The sequence below is a fragment of the Lissotriton helveticus genome, chromosome 10 (assembly GCF_964261635.1).
Source record: "Lissotriton helveticus chromosome 10, aLisHel1.1, whole genome shotgun sequence".
Classification (NCBI taxonomy): domain Eukaryota; kingdom Metazoa; phylum Chordata; class Amphibia; order Caudata; family Salamandridae; genus Lissotriton; species Lissotriton helveticus.
In genome coordinates this window covers 173,127,907-173,153,978 of record NC_136071.1, presented here as the reverse complement: position 1 = coordinate 173,153,978, position 26,072 = coordinate 173,127,907, and the positions used below count along the sequence as shown (strand labels likewise).

At 42.5% G+C, this 26,072-nt stretch overlaps 1 protein-coding gene across 2 annotated transcripts in view; it reads right to left on the bottom strand.

Moving 5' to 3' along the window:
* Positions 1-26,072, bottom strand: part of SLC29A4 (solute carrier family 29 member 4) — a 197,284-nt gene that overhangs the window by 61,320 nt on the left and 109,892 nt on the right. For both annotated transcript variants that reach the window (XM_078665017.1, XM_078665018.1), the window contains exons 3-6: positions 16,265-16,396; positions 8,240-8,353; positions 5,315-5,443; positions 1,926-2,000 (exon numbers count right to left, since the gene is read on the bottom strand). In XM_078665017.1, coding sequence (XP_078521143.1) covers positions 1,926-2,000; positions 5,315-5,443; positions 8,240-8,353; positions 16,265-16,396 — 450 coding nt within the window. The remainder of the gene's footprint in view (positions 1-1,925; positions 2,001-5,314; positions 5,444-8,239; positions 8,354-16,264; positions 16,397-26,072) is intronic.

The following is a 26,072-nucleotide window of genomic DNA, read 5'->3' as shown; positions in this document are numbered from 1 at the left end:
AATAGTGATGGATTAAACCCAGATCAGTTGACTGGGGTGAGTGTTTGATTTGCTAAAACGGTCTGTCCATCATCACCTTTGGTAGGGCCTCCAAAAATGGCATAACAAACATTTTGCTTGGTTGGAGTGACGGGCGGTTGTCAAAATGAGGTTCTTACTCCGCATTCTTTATCTATTTCAGACCTTCCGGTCGCTGCTTCCGCCACTGATTGTTGAACAACTAACACAACAATTAATCAATACCTACATTTGGCAACATCAATTGCCCTCTATTGCTCAAAAGACTCTCTAGACCCACTCATATTGTCATATTTTCAGGCCTGCCAGCTTAGATATATCATGGGGTGGGGAAAATCAATTGAACAAACTGAGGTGCTTTGTAGACCAATTAATCAAATTGACTCCCTTTTGGCCGGTTCCTGGGCTTCAAAGATCAAAGAGAAGAAGTTTTATATACTTCTACCTAATCACTAGAGTGACCCTGGTGGAATAAGATAAGGTGACACAGAGGCTAGGTTTTACAATATTCCAGACACTGTACACATAAATTTGCTATAGCACAGACTTTGCGCCAGCTGAGGAGCCATTGACATTCAAGGTTTGGAGGGACAGGAAGGGCCTAATGGTGGATTCCCTCTTTCAAAAGCAACACATATTATATTTGAAGAACTTAATGCCAAATGCGGGATACTAGAAACTGAGCGATTTGCATATTTACAACTCCACCGTTGGGTCCTTCATCCTACAATGAAGGAAGATGTTTCACTCCCATGCACGGCCGTTGAGAAGTGGCTTAAAGATGGACCACACGATAGGGGATTAATTACTATACTTTATAGGTATCTTTTAGACACCATACCCCAATGCAAAACCCAGGGCAGAAAAGGTGGGAGGCAGAGATAGGGCAGGTGCTGGCCTCCAACAAGTGGAAACACCTATATAATAAAGCATGCACCTTCACAACTAACATGTGACTTAGAGAAGCACAATGCAAAGTACTGACATACTGTTACACGATACCAGAAAGAACTGGGACATGGAGCTCATCTCGGGGTGATTGCTGCTGGAGAGGTTGCAGTGCAACAGGCACCTTAACACATTTGCTGAGGCAATGCCCTAAACCTGGGAAATATTTTGGGAGATGTCAATACTGATCTTAACAGAGCCTTTGAGGTACAAATCCCAAAAGAAACAGGGTCCATCTTGTTGGGGATACCCTTCTCATCCTCCGGGTCACCAAAGTCTTTCAGGGGTAAACATCTGGCTGTGGCTATAGTGGTGGCAATACAGGTCTTTCTATCCATGTGGGGGAACATCACAACACCTGACCCTGTGGTGTGGCACAATACGCCATGGGATATGCTGGTCATGGAAAAAGATATCCCTAGCAGTGGGGAACTGCCTTAAATCCTACAAGACCAGCTAGAACTCCTAAATTCAATTCTTTACACATGAATATAGGGAACTCCCATGCCCCAAATACCTTAAGGACATTTTTCTCAAACCAGAAGAAGTCTCTAAAATGCTCCCAACTCAAAAGAGCTAAGCTTAATGCACCCCCGTAGTGGTGCTTCTGGACAGTCGAATTGGGAGTGATTCCTTTTGTTGGCTCTTAGTCTGAGAAATAGCCTTGGTTTAGCAATGATTGATTGAGGGGTGGGAGGGAAAGGGGGGAAGGGATTTGTTTTATTATAAAATATGTACTGCAAGGGTACCATGGTGCTCCTTGTCGGCTGGACGGCTGTGGACGATGGTATGTGTATAAGGACGAACAAAAACAGTTAACGCTATAAAAAATTTTTAAAGGCATCTTTATTGCTCATTGGTTTTCTGAACTTCAGCATTATTATTTTTGGGTGCTGCAGCACTCCCTCATTCAACTACTTCCAGTGCCTATGCATCGTTAGAACTGAGGTGATACTTACTTTCCCCAGTCATCACACCCTGGGTATATCGTTTGGGCAGCATCCCGGTGTAACCGTAGAAACTGGATTGCTGCACTTAAAGAGACAGGGATATAGAAAAAAGAAAGAACATGGAGAGATCGTTACTTCCTTTGCTGATGTTAGACACAGATCCAGTATGGTTTCCCATCATATGCTACGTTTTCCACATTATTTTCAAAATAACTTTCTAGAGAAATAAATGTATATGTTTGTTGAAGACCAGACCATGATCTTCTGTGGAATTTATCCTGACGTGCAGCATTATAGGAACACAGTACAGCTTCTATTACTGAATAGCACAGTTTATGCAGAATTTACCCTGGGATTCTGTGGGAGCTCTGCGATTCAACAACAACACATTGCTCATGCGCTCTATAAACTGCAGCGGAACACAGAATTATTGGCATTTTATATATGTTTCAGTATCGACACCACTGTTTATAACAAACTATTGAGTCTAGACATTGACTAGCTCTAGGACTATGTTTCAGAACAAAAGGGCTCATCTTAAGTGAGACCATCAGGGCCCTTCCTCAGACAGCTCAACAGAAGCCTGCCCACCATTTTTTGATTCCCTCATCACTCTGGCGTGGAATTACTGATGAAAGTGATTCCGCCAACATGGCCAGAGAACTTTTGGCAACAATGTATTGCTGGGTGGTCTGATGTGCCATGGTGGCTCGCACCACATTATTTGTAATTTTGAGAAACAATCCCAAAAGCCCAAGGACCATTTCTGTTTTTTCCTGCCTGGGACCACCAAGCCTCACAAGGTGGTACGAGCTGGGATAAATCACCAATGAAAGATCAACTTATAGTAGGCAGATCTATCCTGAATTGGCTGCAGGTTCATGCTCTCTGACAGAAGAACCAACTGAGACTTCACTGTTGAAAACCAAGCTTCCCTACCTCTATATGAGGCATGGAACTTCTGTGTGACACCTGGATAGCCAGCCTCACATGTATAAACCAGTTTTAGAGCCTGATTTAGACTTTGGTGGATGGGATACTGTTACAAATGTGATGAAGTATCCCATGCGCCAAAGCCTACATCAGACCTTTAGTCAAGCACATGATATAACATCTGCAGTTTGCATTGGGGCTGAAAACTCAGCTCATAAAAAGATGGGGCAGGCATATTTTGTATGTGAAGAGTTCTCCACCCGACTGCAGAATCTCCATAGTCGTAAAGTTACTATCAGTGTTGGACTGGTCTATAGGGCAATCATGTAGTCCCCAATTGGTTGGTTTGAAAGATCTGTGTGAGGGCTTTTTTTTAGTAGTTGTAGACCTGTTTTAGGTCCAGGTGGGCTGTGTTTTTTTACTGTTGATTTCCCAGATACTACCATTTTTTTGCTATATGCTTTGCCAATGGGCACCACTTTTATTTTGGTGCTTGGGTCTTTTTTATGTCCCAGTCTGACCCTGGTTACTATTACATTGTAGTTTGTGAGCACCGAAAAAGAGTAAACGTACTCAAAAGTGTACGTTTACCTTTGTGAATCAGGCCCATAGTATACTGAATTGCAAAGGGGCGGGCTATGTCCCTTTCACATCCTTCCTCTGTGCAATTTGTAATGAGTCACAAAGGACCTTTGAGATCTGGAAAGACTTTTTGACTTGCGAAGTACCCTTCATATACTGCGGGATCTGAGTGTGCCGTTGCAAAGTCTGTTTTTCTGGGAATCGCAGACTTTGCTGCTAGAAATTGGGTTTGTACATCTAGCTCATATTGCTTAAACTGTGACCTTTTTATTTTTCCAATTATTGTAGACACTCCTCTCTCTCCTTTACAGTAAGTTCTCCTTATTTAATATGCTAAATGGCTTCCGTCTGGTGTATTATTGTAGGCATTGGAAAACTATAGCATATTCATTCGCCTTAGCTGTCTAATCCCTTAATACTGTTTTGACACTAATCCAGACTCAATGAGGATCTTCTCACTATCAGTCTCAGTAAAACATTTCTCATTGAAAAGGAGTTATTAAATGATAGAGCAGGATTAAGGATTTCTAAACTTCATGCTTAATTAGATGTGGCATTTCGAAAGGATTTTTTGCTTATGTAAAAAGAGAAATCGAGACAATTCACCAGCCCGGGATCATCAGTGGCTTGATTACTTACTGCCAATCTGCATTACTAACAAGTGTGATGAGAAAGACAGACTTGCTGGTGTATCTCATCGCTTACCTCCTCCTACCATGGCCATCACTTTAGCTTTGACTCTGGATGCAGAAACACTGCACCATACTGCAGAGCGCTGTGATTCCTGGGTGCTGAGTAACTCCATTTTGGTGGCTTAAAATGGGGAGTAACTGTGAGAATTAGTGTTTCTGCACAGAAGCCTGCATGCCAGATTTCTTACCAGCTATAAGTGTTCTTGTGACAGCCCAATGGTGCAGAATCAATGCACAACTTGGAATACCATTTCATCAAGTAACTCCTGTTATTGCCAGAAATGGGACTTCTGAGATTCTTAAAAAAAGGGACTTAGGAGATAATTTAAAGTTTGACGGAGTGGGAGTTCCCGCAGAACATTAATAGATGGAGGACCATTACATTTCACCCGGTGCCTCCGGATCCTCTTGACCCATCGGCCAAACAAAGTCCCAGTAGAAGCAGATTTAGAAGACCCAGGCAGAGAAAACAAACAATGACAAAACACATAGGGAGACAACTCCTTGAGTGTATGAGACATAGATTTTTTGTTTTTCCTTAAACAAACTCTTGCTATGGAAGTTTGAGATATTAAAAAAGAATACTAAGAAGGCCATTAAACCTAGCACATATGCAGGGATCTCTAAATAAAGTTGATATTACTCTCCCAGAAAATAGAGGAAAGAAACCTTAATCAATGTGACGGGCTGGTGGGCCACCAATTTTGGTCAACACATATATTTGCCATTCCTGTGTTTATTCAGCAGGGGGTTAGAAAACATGGAAAGACCGCCCAGGAAAAAAAATCTAAAAGAGATGGAGAGAGTCAGTAAAAAAAGGTCACTGTACTAAATACAGTAGACACACTAGTTTTTTACCCCATGTCTGCTGCAATCAATGCACTGCCTTGTAGTGCCATCAAGACCAACTTGTTGCCCTGAATGTTTTGAAACCTTACTAGAAGGCAGCAAGAGGAAGTTGACTTAATGGGGCTTGGGATTTAATGACCTCATGAAATAGGAAGTATATGGACTGAAATGGCATGGCAAGAAATATACGACTCAGCACTTCCAAAGTAATGCCCTGTAAGAGGTTTCACACAGAACATGTTCCCAAAAATTGGAAGTCTTTCACTAACCACAGAACATCTACCCACTGCTTCATATCACCAACTCCCCTTCTGAACTGCTTCACTGGAGGATTTCACTTACCTGTGCAGCCAAAGGCAACTACTCCTACTGCCGCGAGGTTTATGGCATAGGCTTGATTTTTGGAAAAGAGCTCCAGCCAGACATCACAGATACTGACGAAGAGGAGGGGACCCAGGGCAAAGAGGTAACCTGCAAGAGATTAATTTGAAGGAGAGTGAAGAGTAAGGATTGCACAATGGCTACCTCATCAGGTTAATTTCCCTATATTCATAGAACTGTTACTTGCTCTGTCATCAAATTAGGATTTAAAATTGTTCATGATCACCAAGATCTCATTCAAAATCATTACTCCCGCAAAGTCAAAGAAAAGAAGGTGAGACCAAGACCAAAATCAGTTCAGGGAGGCCGGACGCGGGGATTTTAGAGAAAGTTCCTGTGTGAAAAACCACTACTTTTCCTCATCAGGCAAGAGTCATGACATTCAAATATTGCGCAACTAGCCCAGGCTTCCTAGCTAAATTTGTGCTATACAAATCTCGCTTGATCTGTGTCATAACTAAGACACACATGAACATGAATTAACATATTAGAGAATTCCTTCAAATGAAAGACCTAAAATGTCTTTACTAATTTGCATCCCATTGTCAACAAGAAAGCTGCTACTACAATGTCCCCTTCAAAAGAAATGTTGTTTTGCAATACGTGCTCTAACACTAATTCAAACTAATATTAGCCCTAACTCTATGCCTGACCCTCACCCTAACCTTGACCATAATTCTTATCCTAATTAATAACCCTATGAGCCTCATTTAGGATTAGGTGGGACGGTAAGCAAAAAATGGGGCAACTAAGCCAGTGCCTCTGCTGGCTCATTAGCAGCCACCCAGCCAGATTTTAAGTATTGTGCTTCGTCTGCATTTTTATTTTGTCAAAATAGTCTTGTGGTTAAGAAGCAATGCCACCTGAACTGCCATGTCATTGCGGTATGGTAGGTTGGCCTGCATTTTTTCCACTTTCAAAGCCAAATCCCCAAAGTTTGGTTTTGGGAAATGTAGTACCAATGCCAGTGACATGCTGGGGATTTTCTCCTAGCACAACGGATATTATATTTTTTTGGTCTGCCCAGGACTCTCGTGTTATACAGGGTGGGTCTTGATAGGAGTACTAAAAACCTAACGTCTTGTGAAAAGGCACACCCTACTTAGATCGAGCCTTCAGAAGCCAAATCAGAACTAAGCCAGTGAGGATATTTATGATGACACAGCAGGCTGTAGATCTGCCATCAGAAACACAATCCTTTTCCCAATTTTTATTGTTGTTGGGGAGCAGTAGCAGGGTGGATGTGGAATCTGCCAGTTGTCGGTAGCTGGCCCATTAACACCCTGCTCTAAATGAGGCTCTAAATTGCTGCCCCTCGCCCTAACAAAACACTAACCCTATTAAATGTATTTCCTGGCCCTGAAACCTAATCCTTAATCTTCACCCTCCCATTTCACTAACCCTCACAATACTCCTAAAACGATTGTAATCCACACAAAAACTGTGAATCTAACCATATTCAAACACATTTCCTAAACACTGACCATAATCATAACTTAAAAATTATCAATATAACATAACAAATTATCCATTCATGTCAAAGGCAAAAATAGTTATATACTGTATTGGTTTACCTTTCCTTTTAATTAATTTTCATTGTGGGAGAACCTTGGTAAGTAGTTTCTACAAGAGATTTGTTCTTATGTCAACCCCAATTCATCCACATATAATTTTGAGTGATTTATGTTAGTGGCCACATTCATTCACTTATCTGATCTACATTTAATTGGTTATTTCTCTTTGAACATTTAACTTGACTTCGAAAACCCTTTGTATAATTATCCGCATCCCAATGAAATATGAAAATGTTTCTTCTTCTATCAGTTGAAAGCACATAAGACGCCATTCTTCATTCTTTCCCTCCTAGGACCAATGCGCATGAATGTTTAATAGTAATTGCTTATTCACTTTTAGACCAGACAGTGATGATAAAAAAGCATCCCGGTCCCTTTGGTGAGGAGTCGGGCAGAATATTAAAATAGGAGTAAATGCTTTATTTTGACTTTCAAAGAGAGAACTATTCTGATAGCTATGGATCTGTAAATAATCTAACTGTTCTAAGTGAACCCGGTTTTGTGATCAGCAGCCAACTGCCTCACTAGTATATGTGAATGACTACAAACTGATCAAATATAGCATGCATGAGAATTTATCTGGATGAATTTAAATATTGTCCGGTTTCTTTTCCTCAAAAAATGCACACTCAGAGGTTAGGTATAAATATATAGGTTTTTCTTGCATTAACTTTGTTAGCTGGTTGTTATTTTCAGATGAATCCTTACACTGTGCTGTTTTAGACATCTGTGGGTCAGAAAGGGCCAATGCATAGTATACATGAGATGGGCCATCTAGCTAATCCAGAATTCTATTAGAACATTGATATAATAGCAGTTGAAAAAGTCAATGAAATAATTAAAAAGGAAGTAAAGAATTAATATAGTATTAGTACATATTTTGCTTCATAGTAACATATTGCATTGAGTATGGAATTAAGCAATACATACATACAGCGATCAGTACACAATATGAAAGTACAGGATTTGAAAGAACTGATTAGGCATTTAGTTAAACTAATCTAGGCCTAAAACTTAATCCAGGTTTAGTTTCAAGTTAGAGTTGAATTACAGTTTCCTGATTCAATTAATTAGTAAAGGTTATATTACGGAGACACTGAGAGACATAGCACTATTTAGAGGTATTCCATTCCCAAACATTAAAAATATGAACAATCTAAAAGGGTGGTTCTTACATTTCCTGTTTGTGGGGTAAAGGCCCAAGAAGCAGAAAGAATATAAAAAGAGAAAACTGTTCCTGAAGTCCCAACTAATCAGAGGAGATACTGGAAAAGCTGCAGAGTCAAACAGTAATGCCAAAGCATAAACTCACCCACAGTGATTCGAGTGTGTAGACTCAGCATCTCCATCAAGGCATTGTTCAGAATGACAGCAACCAAGGCTACTAGGATGTAGGTCAGGCTCATGTCAAAGACGATGGAAGTGCCTGGAAAGGAGAAAGTGAAGTAGCCTATTAGAAAAAGTCAAAGCAAAACTAAACTGTCTCAATTTAAGGAAGCTTGTAGAGAATTATAGAAACAGAACTGGTGTTTTACAAGTGGTCTTAAATGCTTTATTCCAATTTGTATCCAGATTATGGTATATCAAAATAAGACAGTCAAATTAATGTAATAACCAGCTAGAATAGTGGAATGAAGGTAAGAAGGAGAGTTAGAATTCAGTACATTAGGACACTAACGGTTCATCAGTAGAAGGATGGCTGTAATACTGCTGCTTGAGGATAGTGGCAAGGCGAGGGTGGTGGTTGTAGGTGCCTCCTGCATGGAGAATGCACTTCTTCAGGACAGCTTTTGAAGATGTCAGTGGTGAGCAGACAGAAGATTGGGAATGTGCACATAAGAGCACCTTGGGGATTGGGACCAGGTGAGGGGACCAGGGATAGATGGCAGAGCTCAACAACTAAGATGATCAAATATTGAGGTGATATCACTTGGCAATTCGTACAAACCTAAAGAGAAATAGTTATCTGTCAATCTAGACTTGTACATAAAGCCTAAAGGTGGACTCCAGTTGCAGTGTGTAATGGGAGTGATCATGTTCCAGTCATGTACTCGTTTACTAAGCAGCATTATTTAGGTCGGGCTGGCAGATAAAGCATAAAACGAGAAAAATCTATACGCTCTACACTTGAGATGAAACATTGGACAGCATGCTTGACGTGCAATGGTTTGAGATTGCGTGGGTGAAGAGTGAGAGGCCTGAATACTAAAATATAATTATTCATTTGCTTGACTACTATTATCCGAGTGACTATTCAACGTACATGGTTGCACATTCAGAAGTGCAAAGCTTTGACTTTATATAGTAAGGTATTCAACAAAGGACTATGTTCAAATACTTACTTTACTAAGGCCGGAATAACATGAGCAATCCCAGATGGTTCTTAATGATTAGTATATGTCTAGAAATGTGGCCCACCTGCAGTTGCTACCAGGTTAGGTGACATGTAATGAGAGTTTAACAGTGTTACTTAAACAGGACTACTCAGCCATACATCGTGACTGTAAATATTTAGTACTTGTCGTGTATGTAAACGTCAGCATGGTGCCTCGTCAGGGTTACGAAACCAATATGAAATCAACTATAGAACAATACAATACAGTTCCTCTGTGTGGTAAGTTGGTCCCAGCCGCAGGCTGGATCATATAAGAGAGAAGTTAGAAGACCGAAGAGTAGTGATATCTGAGAAAAGAGAGCTGCAGGAAACAGCCTTGCCTCGGTGGGAGGATGAAGAGGACCAAGGATCTGAACCCATGGAGATCTAAAAAATATTTTTTTTATTCAATCTTTGATCAAGCATATGGAAGATACAAGAAAGGTCTACTACCTTTCTATTGAAATGAGAAGTTGAAGATGAACATTAAATAATATGAGCATTAGGGTGGTACTTGGGTGGTTATTACCAATGGCATAATCCATTGTGACTGGCCACAGGCCACTCTTCATTACTCCAGAATGACAAGTAGGATATCCTGCCTCAATGGATCTCATGTAGATGGATTTCTAGTGAATGTTTGATGGTATTCCACATGCGTTTGGCACACATGCCTTCTGAATGCCATCATTAGTAGAGACACGTCTTTAGCATGCATTCGTTCTGCATGGAACAACTTGCCTTGGGGGGCTGGATTTTGGAATAGTTTCATTTACTATTCCAGCTCCAGTCTGCGCAACAGTAGGGAAGGTGTTGGACTTTAAATCCAACACCACTCCATCAATGTGCCCCCCTAAAGCAAGTTGTTGTAACAACTTGCGTACTGAACAAATGTGTGCTAAAGTCGCGTTCGTTCTATTGATGGCACTGTGAAGGCACAGTGTGATTCCGGATTCGTCCTACAGGACGTTTCCCATTTTTAGTTATTTGCATGCATTCCATCAAAAAACCAAAAGCACACTAGGGGCCAGATGTAGGTGGCCAATTACCGGTCGGTAACGGCCGAATTCGGCCGTTACCGACCGGTAATTGGATTTTGAGATGTAGGGCATGCATTTACAGAATCGGTATTTTACCGATTCTGTATTTACCGATTCGGTAAAATTACCGAATCGGTAAATACAGACTCGGTAAAATACCGATTCTGTAAATGCAGATGTAGCTGGCACATGTCAGAGTGCCACAGGGCTTTAAGAATCGGTATTTTACCACCCAGTCCAATTGGGTGGTAAAATACCGAATCCAGGTGTGCATGCACATGTGTGCATGCACACCTGTGCCATGTGACACACAGACATGTCCTTAGGGCATGTCTGTGTGCCACATGGCGCACATGCCTATTTTTGGGGTGCCAGAGGGTGTCAAAGTGACACCCCCTGCACCCTTGCTAAAATCGGTATTTTCCGATTCTGTAATTACAGAATCGGTATTGCCCATTGAATCAATGGGCAATACCGAATCGGTATTTACAGAATCGGTAAATACCGAATCTTAACGATTCGGTATTTACCGAATCTGAAATACCTACATCTCCCCCCCTCTATTTTACCACCTCTTAAATACCGATTCGGTATGAATCGGTATTTAAGAGGTGGTAAATTAAAATTACCTACATCTGGCCCTAGATGTGGACTATCTCTATATATGCAATGCGCTATGTTTTACATATTGAGCAAACTACTGCGACTTCTTTTCAACTGGTTTATCTTAATATATGAAAAGACAGTGACCGTATCAAAGACTTACTTATTTGCCCTCAACCAAAATTACAAGGAGAAAGCAGGTAATTATTGAGCAACCATTCAAAGTCATTTAGAAGTAGTAGATATACATAAGACAACCAGCTGTCAACCGGAAGCCATTCAAATGAGAACTTCAAGATTTATAAACAGAAAGAGCCATGAATGTTTAATGCACTAACTAATAACTCCAAGTTCTATTCTTTCTTCCCACAGTGATTACTAAGCTACATTTGCCTCATTCAGAAAACAGATTTTACCCATCCTATCCAAACCAAAACTGAAAACTCTAACTGTAGTACCTGCATAGGCTCCTTTTTTCCTGAAAGCTGTAAATAGGGGCCACACCTACAAATAGTCCTAAATACCCATGTACCCAGCCCTCCCTGTGGTCGATCTAAAAGGTAGGACTAGAAGAGAGGGCTCTCTGGACTGTAATATGGAAAATTGGAACTCAAACTAATGAAGGTTACCAGTAAATAATTGAGCATAACATCCTCGCTTGTCTGCCTCATCCCAGTCCATACTTAACAAGGACATTTCATACCAAGAAATCACTTACCACAGGCAAAGAAAAAGAAGACATACATTGAAAAATGCAGTACCCAGTGACTTTAGTAAAGCAGAAAGACAGTCAATGGCTAGCAGAAGTCAATAGCTAGCAGAAGCCAAAACCTGCGATACAGACTCAGCTGAGAGATCACCATTCATCCTCTATCTTCAACAGAATATGAAGGTGTGCAGAGGCATCCAGGCGGCTGGTTTACAGATGCAAATCACGGAGGCCCCCCAAAATCCTCCTAATAGGTAGACATGCGTGGAGGGAAGGATCCCTTGACTAGAGCTGTAATGGTGACATGATTGGCAAGCCAGTGGCTCACTTCTGAAGTAAAAGGCTTATTTCGTTGTCCAGAAAGAGCAAAGGTGACTAAAAAGACTCAACTTTGAAAAAATGCAATTGGAGACAGCACATCGGATGTTCCTGGAATGGAGTGGGGCATCCCCAGGTGGGAAACATCCTTTACAACGGAACCGCTACAACGCGGTACCGTTACGACGCAGTTTTAACAACGAAAGTTGTTACAACGACTTTCGCTGGAGGGCGCTCTAGGATAGGGGATAGTTTAATTTACTATCCAACACCTTCCCTACTATCCACGGGGACTGGTGTTGGAATAGTAAATTAAACTATTCACTATCAGCGCCCCCCCAACGCAAGTCGTTGTAACAACTTGCGTTGTTAAAACTGCGTCGTAAAGGGACGCGTTGTAACGGTACGAGTTGTACCGTCATACATCCCCTCAGGCAAGATAGGTTCATGAGAAAATCTAGGAGGATGGGATCCCACCTACAATGAAACACAGAAAACCTGGGAAGAAAAATGGATGAAAGATTCTTAGCACAAGGCACCAATCTCACTCAATATGTGGATTGAGGAGGTAGCAACCAAAACCTAGCATTAGAGGTAAGAAACGTATGATCTATCCTGTCCAAGGATTTAAAAGAGGCAGTCCCGCAGCTCCAGAGGCAAATTCCATGAATGAAAAAAGGAATGATGCTCAGGGAATTTATGAACATATCCGCCTAGGAGCTGTAGAAGTTTAACCCATTGGAACAGAGAGCCTCAAAATGCAAGCATATCCTCTACTAACTAAAAAAAGAGGAGACAATGGCTAGAAAATCTATCCTGTAAGCAATGCAGCACACCTCTAGGATCATGTGGATGGTATGTAATGGTGTAGCTGATCAATAACAGGTCACAAATCCAAGTTTCAGTGAAGCAATTTATTGTAAAAGCTTTAGCAATACACCACCAACATAATCCTGCCAGGATATTTCTCAACTGTCAGGACATAGAACTATTAACCACTCATTAGAAAATGAGGTTCCATATTACAAGGACAGTTTTCCATTGATAAAGGTAAAACACTAAGGGCCAGATGTAGGTGGCCAATTACCGGTCGGTAACGGACGATTTCGGCCGTTACCCACGGGTATTTGGGATTTGGCATGTAGGGGGCATTTTATTTACAGAATCGGTATATTTACCGATTGGTAAATTTACAGAATCGGTAACATACCGAATCGGTAAATTTACCGATTCTGTAAATCAAGATGTAGGTGGCACTGTAATCAGTGCCACAGGCCCTTACCGAATCGTTATTTACCATGGAATACTATTCCATGGTAAATAACGAATTCTAGTGTACATGCACATCTGTGCATGTACACCTGTGCCATGTGGCACACAGACATGCCCTAAGGGCATGTCTGTGTGTGACATGGCACACAAGCCTGAAACAGGGGTGCAAGAGGGTGTCAAAGTGACACCCTGTCCCCCTTGTAAATTCGGTAATTTTACCCATTCGGTAATTACCGAATCGGTATTTGCTATTGAATCCTATGGGCTTCAAGGCCCATAGGAATCAATGGCAAATACCGATTCTGTAATTACAGAATCGGTAATTACCGAATCTTACAGATTCGGTATTTTTACCGAATTTTTTACCTACATAGCAATTACCGAATAGTGAATACCGAATCGGTAAAATTCGGTATTTACCATTCGGTAATTTGCTATTACCTACATCTGGGCCTTAGTGTTTATGGAACTAAAGAACAGCCCAGGACATATACCTTGAAAACAACCTGGCCTAGAATGTTGAATGCAAACATTCTCACCTTTTGGGAACAACACAGGGTTTGACAGTTATTCCTCTCAAACTCATGACTCCCATGCAGCAGTCAAGGAGTGACTACTTAAAAAGTGGCAGGAACTGCAATCGAAATGTAGTGGTTGAGAGCATACAGGTAGGCCAGGTGGAATTTACATAGGAAGGGTAGAAAAGATCCACAAAGCTAGAATGAAGCCACCAACAGTCCTGTCTTCTCTGACTTTCTGATCCCGATAGAGTAAACGAATGGGGGACAGAGACTTACTGAAGTGAACAGGTCCAACCAAGAATGGTTGACATGGTCGGAGATGGTCTGAAACACAGATGTGCAGAGGAGATGGATGGGATTACATTCTTGTACCAAAGATATACATAAGAAAAAAAAGAAAACTGGCGGAAGTAAATGACTGACAATGACATATTCAGGGAAGCATTAGGGCTCAGGCAGTTCATCAATGTCCTCATTAAAGAGCTTTTCCTTCCTAGCTCCCTTTTTTTCCTGAAGGTTTTTGATTATATTTCTTTCAACTCCTCTAACAACTTTACATGCTCTTGAGGTGGACCAATCTTGAACTCAAACCCTCCTTTGACATTTCAAGCACTAATCCCGGAGCTAAGTTTCTGCAGAGGATAAATATGAATTTGATACTTAGAGCTTGAGCAAATTCTTTCTTCTTAGGTGTACTCATATTTAAAGCTAATACTTTTCTCCAATCCTCGATCACATGTTAATAGGTGTTGTCTTAAAGATTGGGTCAATGGACTTTCATCCCGAAGATGTTCCCTTCTCAGTGGGTATGCAGAGGATGAGGAGTATGTATGCAGTGCTATACATGGCATAGACTTTCATGTGTATCCTACGTTTAAAAAAAAATATCAATAGAGAGTATGCAAATCAAAGGTAAATATCAAGGATTCACGGATTTCCACCAGACAATATAGAGAATATCAAAGACCTTCAAAAATGATTGGATAATGGGAAATATTGCATTTTCCAAGTTAGTGTTGAACTAAAGTAAAAATATAGAAGGTAGCAGGGTGCCAATTTGAGACTGAAAAAACAAAGGAATGCTAAGTTGTGACTCTTGGGGCCATATTATCAAGAAAGGGCGATACATTATCGCCGCTTTTATCAGCAGGAAACTGCCGCTAAAGCGGCGATAATGGGCTTGATAATATGCCCTTGTGAATTCCCATAGAAGCCCAGGTTCTGGTATTAACCTGGGCTTCTATGGGAATTCAGAAGGGCATATTATCAAGCCCATTATCGCCGCTTTAGCGGCAGTTTCCTGCCGATAAAAGCGGCGATAATGTATCGCCCTTTCTTGATAATATGGCCCTAAAAGTCTGCACTGAGGCTGGGGATTGTCAAGTTTCACTACAATGCTTTTCTGTAGAATGCTCAAACACAGACAAAGGAACAGAAAACTGGGACAAGGGCCTGTCAAAGATGGACAACAACACATAGAGTGTAGGCGCACCAATACTAAGCTTGTATTGTGGACAAGCCAGCTTCGAAAAGATAAATAGGTTGTGCAAAGGTAACATCAAAGTGGGACAATCAGACACCAAACTGAGTCATTTAATAACAGATAGTTATGTGGGAGTGGCAACATGAAATAAGGGGAGGTCAAGCTATGGCAAAGGAATGTCAGTTTGTGACCTGGAACCACCAATCTTGCTATGATACTGAAAAAGGAATGACAAGCAGTGGTCAAGCTGCGACATACCAATATCAGGGTGTAGGAATACCAACATTTGCCAAAGGAACAGCCAGCCAGGATACATGCCTTTTATGTTTTGACTCAGGAATGACCGATAATGAGAAAGAAATACCAAGCTACGTAAAAGCGAGTGGAAATAAGGGAGTGCCAAGCAGTAGCATATTAGCACCAATATATGATTTGGAATTGCCAGGATGTTCTTTGTGAGTGCCATTCTCTTACTATAGAAATCAAATATGTGTCCAGCACATTCGTATACTGGAGACTTTCAAATAAGGACTGGGTACAATCATAAAAGAAGCTTGGTTAATTGGGTTGTTATGAAGGCCAAGTTAGGAAATTATGGGCCTGGTCCACAATGCTTTTTCTGTGAGTGGTTATGTCTTACGCCTGATTAGATGTGATTATTTCTGAAATTCTAGTTTGAGAATGAGAAGCACGGAATTTCTCCAGACGCAGGTATTCCTTGGAATTTATAAAAGTAAGACATTATTAATCATGGACAAAAAAAGCTTTGTGAGTTATGGATTTGAGTAAGCATAACCAATTCTCTGATATAATTGAGTAAATCACACTTAAGTCTGGAGCAGGCACAACAACTTACAGAAAATACTTTGTGAATCAAATCTGGAAGATCATTAGTAATTCACACCTAAGACATAAGAAAGACACATTCAACAACAGGAAATGTTTTTTTTAACATGAGCCCAATGAATCAAGTCTATCACAGGGGAGATGAAGGCGTGTTCCTGAACAGAGGCCTACCTGGGTACTTCTGATGCAAGTAATCTACATCTGTAATAAAGCTGTTATAAGGAAGAAGAAATCCCACTCCAGCTAGAAGCATTGCGAAATATATTCCATGGTACCGATCCTGCGGTAAAGGGCCTTCTGTAGCTGCAATATAAAACAACAAGAAACCCCATTGGTTTAAAGAAATGGGCTTGCAGATTCAAGCAGGTAATTCTACATTTTGTAGGAATACAAGTTTGGAGAGAAGACATGAATGTATAGCCCTGTGTGTTGTTACATTTCTCATCTTTTTAAAATGCATTAACCTCATTATAATCTGAAAAGGAGGCTTCTTTCTTCTCTTTTGGTTTCCACTGCTTTCTGTCTGATCCTATGGTGTATTGTCTATCTGTATAATTTAACAATGTGAAATTGTTGTGTGTACTTCTCTCTTCTACTGCATCTGACCTTCTATGACATATTGACTTACCTGCAGAGCTCTGACACTCACAGACCTTAGTTTACACTGAAGAATACAACAAATAGATGAAAATAAAAAATACTAACAATTTTATGCATGAAATGTCTGCTTTTATAAATGGCACTATCACACTTTTCAGAGTCCTGAAAAGAGAGGACTGAAAACATTTCTTGAACAATTAAAAATGTTAGTTAGACACCCTTAGTAATGCCAAACACTAACCCTTACTGCTGCCTGTGTGACTCTTACATCAAATTCTACCAAATCAACATGTGTACAGAACATCAACAGTGCATCTTATTTTATCTCATTTGTCATGGTGCGAAGGAATGTTGATATGCATTAATTCCATGATTCAATCAGCCAGAAACTCTGTAATATTGTTAATACACTGACAGAACTCCTAGCACAAATCCTACACAGTCCGATAGGACAGTGGATGGCTATTGTTGAGCCGCCACAGCACCTAATACCCCAATCACCTCACCTACATACTGCATGTATATCAATGTGTATGTCAAAACCCCAATTGGCACCCACTTGATTTGGTCAGATAGCCAGCCACACATATGAAACACTATAAATCTATGAAATATCAATTATGAAAACATGCTCCATGGAGGCAGTTAAAGAACCACAAACACATCACAAAAGAGCCAGCTTCACAAGCCAAATCAGTATTTGCTATGGGTGTAACTTTAGTCCACTTGTATATCTGGTTACATTTATCAAGATAATCAAGATAAACTACTTATTGGTTTTCACACAGTTCTCTTGTACACCCATTATTCATAGTAATAGATCTTTATCACTCTTTTTTAAATGGCTCATATTCAAACTAATTATTGAGTTCTACGTTACAGGGATTGTGCTAATAATTTTCCCCTTATGAACACACGTCCACATACAGTTTTAAACTCAATGTGTTTGCACCTTTTTGGTGTTTCGTCTGGAGTATGTATATGTGACCTCCTACTATCAAACGATACACAGTGTTAATTAATTTAATTGTTAGGCTTAATTACTGATTAATGTTGCACATAATTCAAAGCAGTGATAACTGAGATCATGACAACCTTATCAGATACATTTTAGTTGTTGCATAATGGTCAGTATCATCATTCAGAAAGACCACCATTCATGACCGTTAGTGGTTTCTGTATACTGTGGCTCAGTTATTTAATGTCTCAAAACTATATTTTGCACATCTTATAACCTTTTTATTTTCAGTTCTAGTTTTGGTCATTTCAATTTTGCCTAAAGTAAGAACACTGGAAATAATACTTAAGAGTCTGTTGACGCCAGAATTGCCAGATATAGAAAAGAATATTGAAAAACAGAGAATTAGAAAATGTAAAAGGGCCCCCATGGATTATAAATCAGATATCATATACACATGACAGGAATTTTGTGTAAATAGAAAAACACCCATCATTTATTGCCAACAGTCACAAGCAGTGAAGAAAGAAGTTCAAGGAGAAAACCAACAGCAATGATGAGAGTGACAAGTTGCCAATAGGACATTGTAACAAATTCACAAGTATCATCAAATGAAAAAGAAAGTGGTAAGCTAAGTAAAAAAATAAGAGACAACTCAGATCTTGGCAGCGATGTAGGAGAAGGAGCAGTCCCAGCTGCGTCGAATGAGGGGGAAGTGTGTGAAGGCGAGTGAGGCAGGGCATAGGTGTCTAGTGAGAGGATGGAAGTTCAGGCACTGGTTGATGTAGGATGGTCCTTGGTTGTGAAGAGCTTTGTAGGCTTGTGTGAGGATCTTGAATTGGCATCTCCTCTGAATAGGGAGCCAATGGAGTTTACTGAGGTGTGGAGTGATGTGGGTCCGTTTGGGCAGGCCCAGAATGAGTCTGACTGCAGTGTTCTGTATGGTCTGGAGATTACTGAGGAAAGGGGTGGAGATTCCAGCATAGAGAATGTTTCCTTAGGTGTGGAGGCTAGTGATGAGGGCCTGGTGATGGTCTTTCTGGTGTTGATTGGGATCCATCTGAAAATTCTGTGGAGCATGCAGAGAGTGTGGAAGCAGGAGGAGGCGACTGCACTGATTTGTCATTTGGTGGTCAGTTGATGTTGCACACATGGGCGTTAGGTGTGGGTGTAGGTCGAGTTTTGCCAGCTACGAGCTGTGGTCTCATATGGAGGTGTTCTTCCTGAAGAGCAGTACTTCTGTTTTGTTGGAGTTGAGTTTGAGGCAGTTGTCTCTCATCCACATGCATGGTCATGCATTGCAGAAGCTGGTTTTGGAGTTGGAGGTGTCCTCAGTGAGTGAGGGGATTAGTAGCAAGGATCCTTGTGGTACACTGTACATGATGTCCTTGGGTGCAGAAAGGGAGGCAGTCGGATGCTTTGTGTGTTTCCAGTAAGGAAAGAGGCGATCAACTTTAGGGTGCCCTCCTGTAGGTCAAAGTTGTAGAGTCTGTCGATGAGGGTGTGGTGGGAGACGGTGTCAAATGCAGCAGAGTGGTCTAGGAGGATCAGGGACACAGTTTCTCCATGGTCTAGGAGAGTTTTGATGTGTCTGTGTCAGAGACCAGTGGGGTTTCAGTGCTGTGGTTGGCACAGAATCCTGAGTGTGAGGTATTGAGGACGTGGTTATGTTCTAGGTATTCGGTGAGCTATCGGTTGATGGCTTTCTTGAGTACTGTGGGCGGCTACGGAGCAGGGAGATCGTTCGGTAATTTTTGAGGTCGCTAGGGTCGGCAGAGGATTTCCTTAGGAGGGGTCTGACCTCTGTGTGTTTCCATCCTTTCAGGAAATTTGCTGTGGAGATGGAGGTGTTGAGGATGCCTATGAGCTCCATGCTGATTGAGTTGGTTCTGAGGTTGAAAAGATTGTGGGGGCAGGGGTCGTGGGCGCCCTGCAGTGGATGGACGACATGATGGCTGCGGTGATTGGAGTGGTAAGTGGAGACCAGAATGCAGCACGCATAGAAGGAGGAAGTAACAAGGAGAGGAGAAATAAAGATATTTCTCCTCGTTACTCCTCTCCTGTGTAAGCGTATCTTTTCGACCCTTTTCCAGGTCTACCAGTTCTGGTAAACCTGGGAATGTGTTAAAAACCATTGGAGTTGCATGGGAACACCTATGCAACAACCATGGAACATCCTTCCAAGGGCAGAGTTAGGCAATGCAGCGATTTGTGCTACATTGCCTTACTCCATATTTATGGAGCCACTCCGGACCATGTAAAGTAGCCTTGCATGGCTTCATAAATCACAAGTATGGTTTTCATCGCTCGTGCACCACGTTGCGTTGTGCAAGAGCGACACAAACCGACCCATATATAGGCCCCCTGGTGCGTAAAAATGGAAGACAGAGCAATGGCTTTTACCATACAAAATCAGAGCAGCGCAAGGGAAACACACTACGTTAGATAAAAAAAACTGCAACGGATCCCAACATCATGAGATTACATGCATGTACTACAGGGTGTGGCAAGGACTAGCAGTGAGGCAAGGTAACAAATCCTCTCTCATTGAAATAGAACTAGCTGTTCTACAGCTAAGGATGCTAGAAATTGAGTAAACGGTAAGAAGTAATTAATGACACAGCATCCAAATGGGAGGTAATCAAAACGAGAACTGAGAACAAAAGGTTAAGTGATGTGCTTTATATGGGTTGCGGCATTAACTGAGCCAAAGTACATAGAACTCATCAACAGTGATGAATTATAGCCTTTTGAATGATGACACCAGACATTGTGCAATAATTGAAAAAATTAGAACTGAGAAGAAAAGAAATCAAACAAAGTGCTTAATACAGGTACGAGGCATTGATAAATATAGCTGCACAGACATTAATTACAGTATTGTATGATAGCCTTTTTGAATGATGAGATTGACCATTGTGCAACAATTGAAATTGATTTGTTAAGATTGTTAGGAACTTAGTTGTCACTGCTATGAATCATGTACAACATTAATCAGTGATAACATCTCATAATGAACGTATGATTTCTATATTTTTTTTAGTACAAGTGAACGCATATGCATACTTCTGAAGAAACAAGAACCAAATGCAAATTTCAATAAGGGGCATATGTAAAAAGAAGTGGGGGAGTGAGGCTTAACGCCTCCCTCCGCCACTTCAGAAACGCAAGGCTGCACCATATTCACAAGACTATGGTGCAGCCTTGCCTTTTCCCCTGCGCTGGCGCTAAGTTTAGCAGCTTAGCGCCAATGTAGGTGCCCTTGCACCATAGTGCAAGGGTGTCTGCGTGCAGGGTGAGAATCTTTATGTGTAGGAAGGCACGTAAACAATCTTGAAATGCCATTTTGTCACTTCTATGCATGCTGCTTAATGCAGCACACATGGAAGTTACAAAATATCATTTTTGTAAAGATTGTTTACGTGCAGGAAGGGACACCTTTCTACACATAAACGATCCAAGGCGTTTTTCTTTTTCCATGTGCGCTGCACAAGGCAGCACACATGGAAAAAGCAAAAACGAGGAGAAAAAAAGCATTTCTCCTTGTTTCGCCAAGTAAAGATCAAGTTTTCCTTGGTCTTAATTTTGGTGCTGCCTCCTATTTACGCCACCCCTGTAAATATAGGGCAGTGTCAAAATCAATGGGTGTTGCAGTGTAATGCCCAACGCAACACCCACTGACCTTCCCTTTCATGCTAAGCATAGCATAAAAGGGGGCTTTATTTACAAGTCAGCGTTAAGCCACGTTAAGTAAATAAGGCAAAGGTGAAGGCCTTATAGCCACAGGAACGTCCTAAAATGTGATGTTCCTGTGGTGATAGGGGCTTGTACATATACCCCTAAGTTTCAAAATTGATGAATCAATTATTTTTAGTTGGATTGAAAAGAAAACAACACACATGCACCTGCCTACATCCTGATCCTGATTGCCATCAGGGAAATACAAAAATATATCTATATAAAAAAAAGGAGCTCGCACCCTTTCTCTCCCCTCCCTACAGGCAGTGCTTAATTTAAAAAAAAATGAGAGCCAGGGCTCTCGTCAGGAGGCCACTGCAGCTTGTACCACTTATTGCCAATGCCATGCTGCCAATGATAGTAACAACCCAACTACTATCCATCACACTCCTACAAGTGTGACAATTCAGATTATTTCAAGCCCTGAAAGCTATAAAACTGGATTATGCGGCAGGTAGTAGTCCTTTTTTTTTGTTATATTGAATGAATAATTTTCTCTTGTTGTGGTCATCTCTAAATTAGCCAGAGGGCACCACCTTGTGGCAGACTGTCACAAGCACCAGTGTTGACAATTAAGTGCCGGTGCCGAGCACCAGAAACCACTGGGCCAAATTATGCATTGCCCGCCGGCCACTCTCAGACCAGGCCGAGCCCATATATGTCATTCTGTAGGGCTTTTTTTGCATGAATTGATCAGTTCTACCTTCTGCTCTCATTCACGACTACTGCAAGTATGCTCATAATGCCGCTTTATGGAATATCAGTCCTGTTACTTTAATGTATTTGGGGCATGCAAGTTCGTTTACCAACAGTGCCAGACATGGGTTCCATCTTTTTTCAAAATATTTCCCTGATTGTGATAGGCAGTGCTTTATTTGAGCCGGTGGTTTCCGGTGCACGGTACTGGCCCTTAATTGTCAACACCAGCACTTGTGCCAGTCTGCCACAAGGTGGCGCTAACTGGTTTATTTAGAGATGACCACAACAACAGCGAATTATTAATTCAATGCACATTAAAAATGACTATTACCTGCCACCCAAGCCATTCTTATAGCTTTGGGAGCCTGTAATAGTCCGAAATGCCACACTTGTAGGAGTGTGATAGTTTGTGGTTTTGTTGTTACTATCATTGGCAGCATGGCTGTGGCAATGTGTGGGGCAAACTACAGTGGCCTCCAAACGAGAGCCCTTGCACTTATTATTTTACAAATTAAGCACTGAATAGGGAATCCCATACAGGATTACTTATTTGGCTGCGCGTCAAAGAATCTTTATCCTCTATCCCCGGGAAGCCCTGAGTGGGTATGTGAATTTGTCATCAGCCCAAGAATTATATAAACTGGGAGTCTCAACAGTGGTCAGTCGTACATCTCAACAATGTCATTCAGCACCTCCTCCCAATACCTAGCGAGTTTGGGATAGTGCCCAGGCAAGTGCAAAAAAGAGCCTGTTCACCACATCCACACCAGCACTATTGAGATTTAGGGGGCAATTACGATGGCGGTCAGATGAGCGTCTGACCACCATTGTAGCAGGATTTGGACTGGTCGACTCACCAGACTAGGATGCGACTGCTGTGTAGGCGGTCAGAAACATCCCTTTTCCAATTGCGGCTTTGCGCAATTGTAAAAGGGATGTTTATAAACAGTGTGCCTGCCACTATGTGGTGCCTGGCACACGTTGCATGGATGTTTCGAGGAGCACCACATGTGCCCAACTGGCCATATTCCAGTGGTCCACGGGGGAAAGGGCCGCCATTGGGGCCCCCAAAGCCCCTTTCTGGCTGCCTGTTCATGGCGGTGTGATCGCCATGAACAGGCAGTTGGAAAGGGATATCCTAATCCCTACGGCGGTGCCCAGGCAGGCACTGCCCTAATGTAGGGATAAGGAATCTGACCACTGTCACAACAGGATCTTTGATACTATCAGAGGCAGCGGTCCTACAACCTCCCCCCCCCACCCTCCACCTCTCCACATCTGTGCCGTCTGAGGCAGTCTGCCTGCCATCAAGTGTATTGAACAATGCACTAGATGGCAGGCAGACTGCCGAGACGGCCTGCTGGTGGCAGTCCACCCACCTTCGTTCGGAGGGCCTTAGTGTTGTTCCAGATGAGTAATCTCTCTGGTATATAGTACTAGTAAGAGGCCAATTTTATTAGTGTTCTTTTTTTTTTTTTTTTTTAAACCTTTATTGAAACACAAAAGCGTACATACAGAGGCCTACAACCGACCCGGCCGGCCTCAAAATCAATGCGCAGCACAAAATTACAATAGAATGGCTCAGCAGTCACTAGAGAAAAACCCGCCAGTGGTCAAAATGACACATATAAAAAGGTGACCGTCGAGCACAGGAGAAATCAGGTTAATTTTAAAGGTTATAAATGAAGAGGAGCAGTTACCATGTGAACCATAATATACGAAGAGGGGGCAAGGAACCCAACAGATGTACAAACCATATCAAAAGTCGCAATCGGAGGATTAGCTAAAAATACGCTAACATGATAAAATCATATGCAAAGCGAATAAAGGTCAGAAGGCAATGAAATAACATTCAGGGGCCAAATCATCGTGCAACACAGGACAGGGATGTCATAGACTCCAGCAACGAGGCAACAAAAAGCAGGTGCAAAATCAGAATCGTCAGCAGTGTTACAGGATATGAAGGAGTCTAGTTCAAAAATTGGAGAGTCCGAATAAATGCAACGTTACGAAATCATGCACTATGCAATACACATGTAGAAACGACAGCCTTCAATGCAACGCAGCAATGCAAACATGACAAAAGGATATAAGTCCGAGAGCAGTACATCAAGGCACAGTAACCCGCCCACTAAGCGAGTAATATGAACAGGATCACATAACAAAAAAAAAAAGGGGACACAGATAATCATCCATTCGAGGAATCGAAACCCCCGACTACAATCATAAGATCATAAAGAAAGAGTTATTAAAAGAGGAAAGAAAGAAAAGGGAAGAAAAGTGGGCCATAGAGACAAATAGAAACATGAAACACACCCCACCCCTACCCCCCACCCAGCATGCAGCGGAAGGCCACGGCCCCCCCCCCCATAGGCACGCCTGTCGCCCCAGAAAACCCGAAAAAGGGAAAATAGGAGGAGGGCCCCCGCTCCGGCCCCAAGTACGCCCCCACCCACCCATCCTGACGAACAAGGAGCCCACCATAATGGAGGGCAAACAACATAGAGTCATCCCGGTCACTCAAAGTCACACCCACAAACTATGTATCAATCCGGCATCAGAGAATCCAATGAAGACTTAAAAAAGTACAAGTTCAGCCCTGTCCAGTCCGGGTCAAGGTAGTAAGGCGCCGCACGATGTAAGGAAGCAGGTTCGATGAGTCCACAGACACGTTCGGAGTCAAAGCAGCAGCAAAGAGACGAAATGAAGGGAAAGAGATCGTGCAACTCCGTAACACACTGGCCGTCGCAAAAACAAAGTAGGGGCGGTCAGGAGATATAAACGCCGAGTGGCAGGTGATAACATCCACAAACATAGAGGCTCGGCTGCAGGTCCCACCAATTCCACAATCAGACTGATCCACGTTCAGGGGTCCCTCAGTGTCAGCACACCAGGGAATTTCGGGCTCCGGATCAGCAAGATGGCCGTCCGCCATTGAACACAGCGCCATTCTCCGCAAATCATCGCCGGGCTGCAAACGACTCCGCAATTCGGAATGCAGCTCTGCGTGGGCCCGCAGGATATCTCGCGTTGTAAGTGCCATCACCCCAGTACCGGTCAGTGCGGCGAGCCGCTCCAGCGAGGAACCCCAGACCCGGGGAAGAAGCAAGCCTCACCAACCGCCAGGAAGGCAAGCGCCGTCCACCACGCAGTTCTCACCAGGCACATACGGGAACAGAAAACACCCACCGCATTGTAAAGCACTCGCCGGGCATAGTCGATTGCTCACTCAGAGCCACACTATGAGTACAGCCATCGGTCGCCGGCAGTGCGTGGAGTGGGGTAGAGTCGTTCCGTGCGGTGGCAAGTGCAGCCGAGTGTGCAAGCAGTGGCATGCGAAGGCGCAAGTCGTTGGCAGGCTATTCTGGGGCGTTGATGCAATCCCAAAGCCGTCACTTCAGGCCGCTACAATCGAAAGTCCCGGGCCGGCTCACCGGGCAAAGATGGCCTCTCGGGGCCGCTGTTATTCAGCCGCGCATCGGCCGCCACGTCACGCAAGGTCCCGGCCAAATCAGTACCAGGGCCGGAGAGGATGGGGCGATGGATCTCGGCCGTCAGGAGCAGATTCCGAGCCGGAATAACAGCGCCGCACTCCAGAGGTGTTCAGCCGGAGTGAGCCGCGACCGGGATGCAGGATCAGTGCCAGGATGGGGCGAAAGGCGAGGGCGAGTTGCGGAGCCGGGCAGCTATGCGGCCATTTTGGCCGCCGTCTTGGCTCCTCTAGTGTTCTTTTAATGGCTGCACTCGCTGCTGTGGTTTTTGCTCTCTAAATTACTGAATTCCACACCCTGGTGTCCAGAGTTCTCCCAGGCTCCCTGTCCCACCCCTTCTGCACTGTTGACTTCCCACGAATCTGCCCCTGTAGGTGGTCTCTTTATAGAGTTTAAAACTTTACTTGGGAGTGCAAACTCAATATCAAAATCATTGACTAAATGTATTAGAGAACTCTTGTCAAAAAATGGTTAGAATACGAGTCAATTTTTT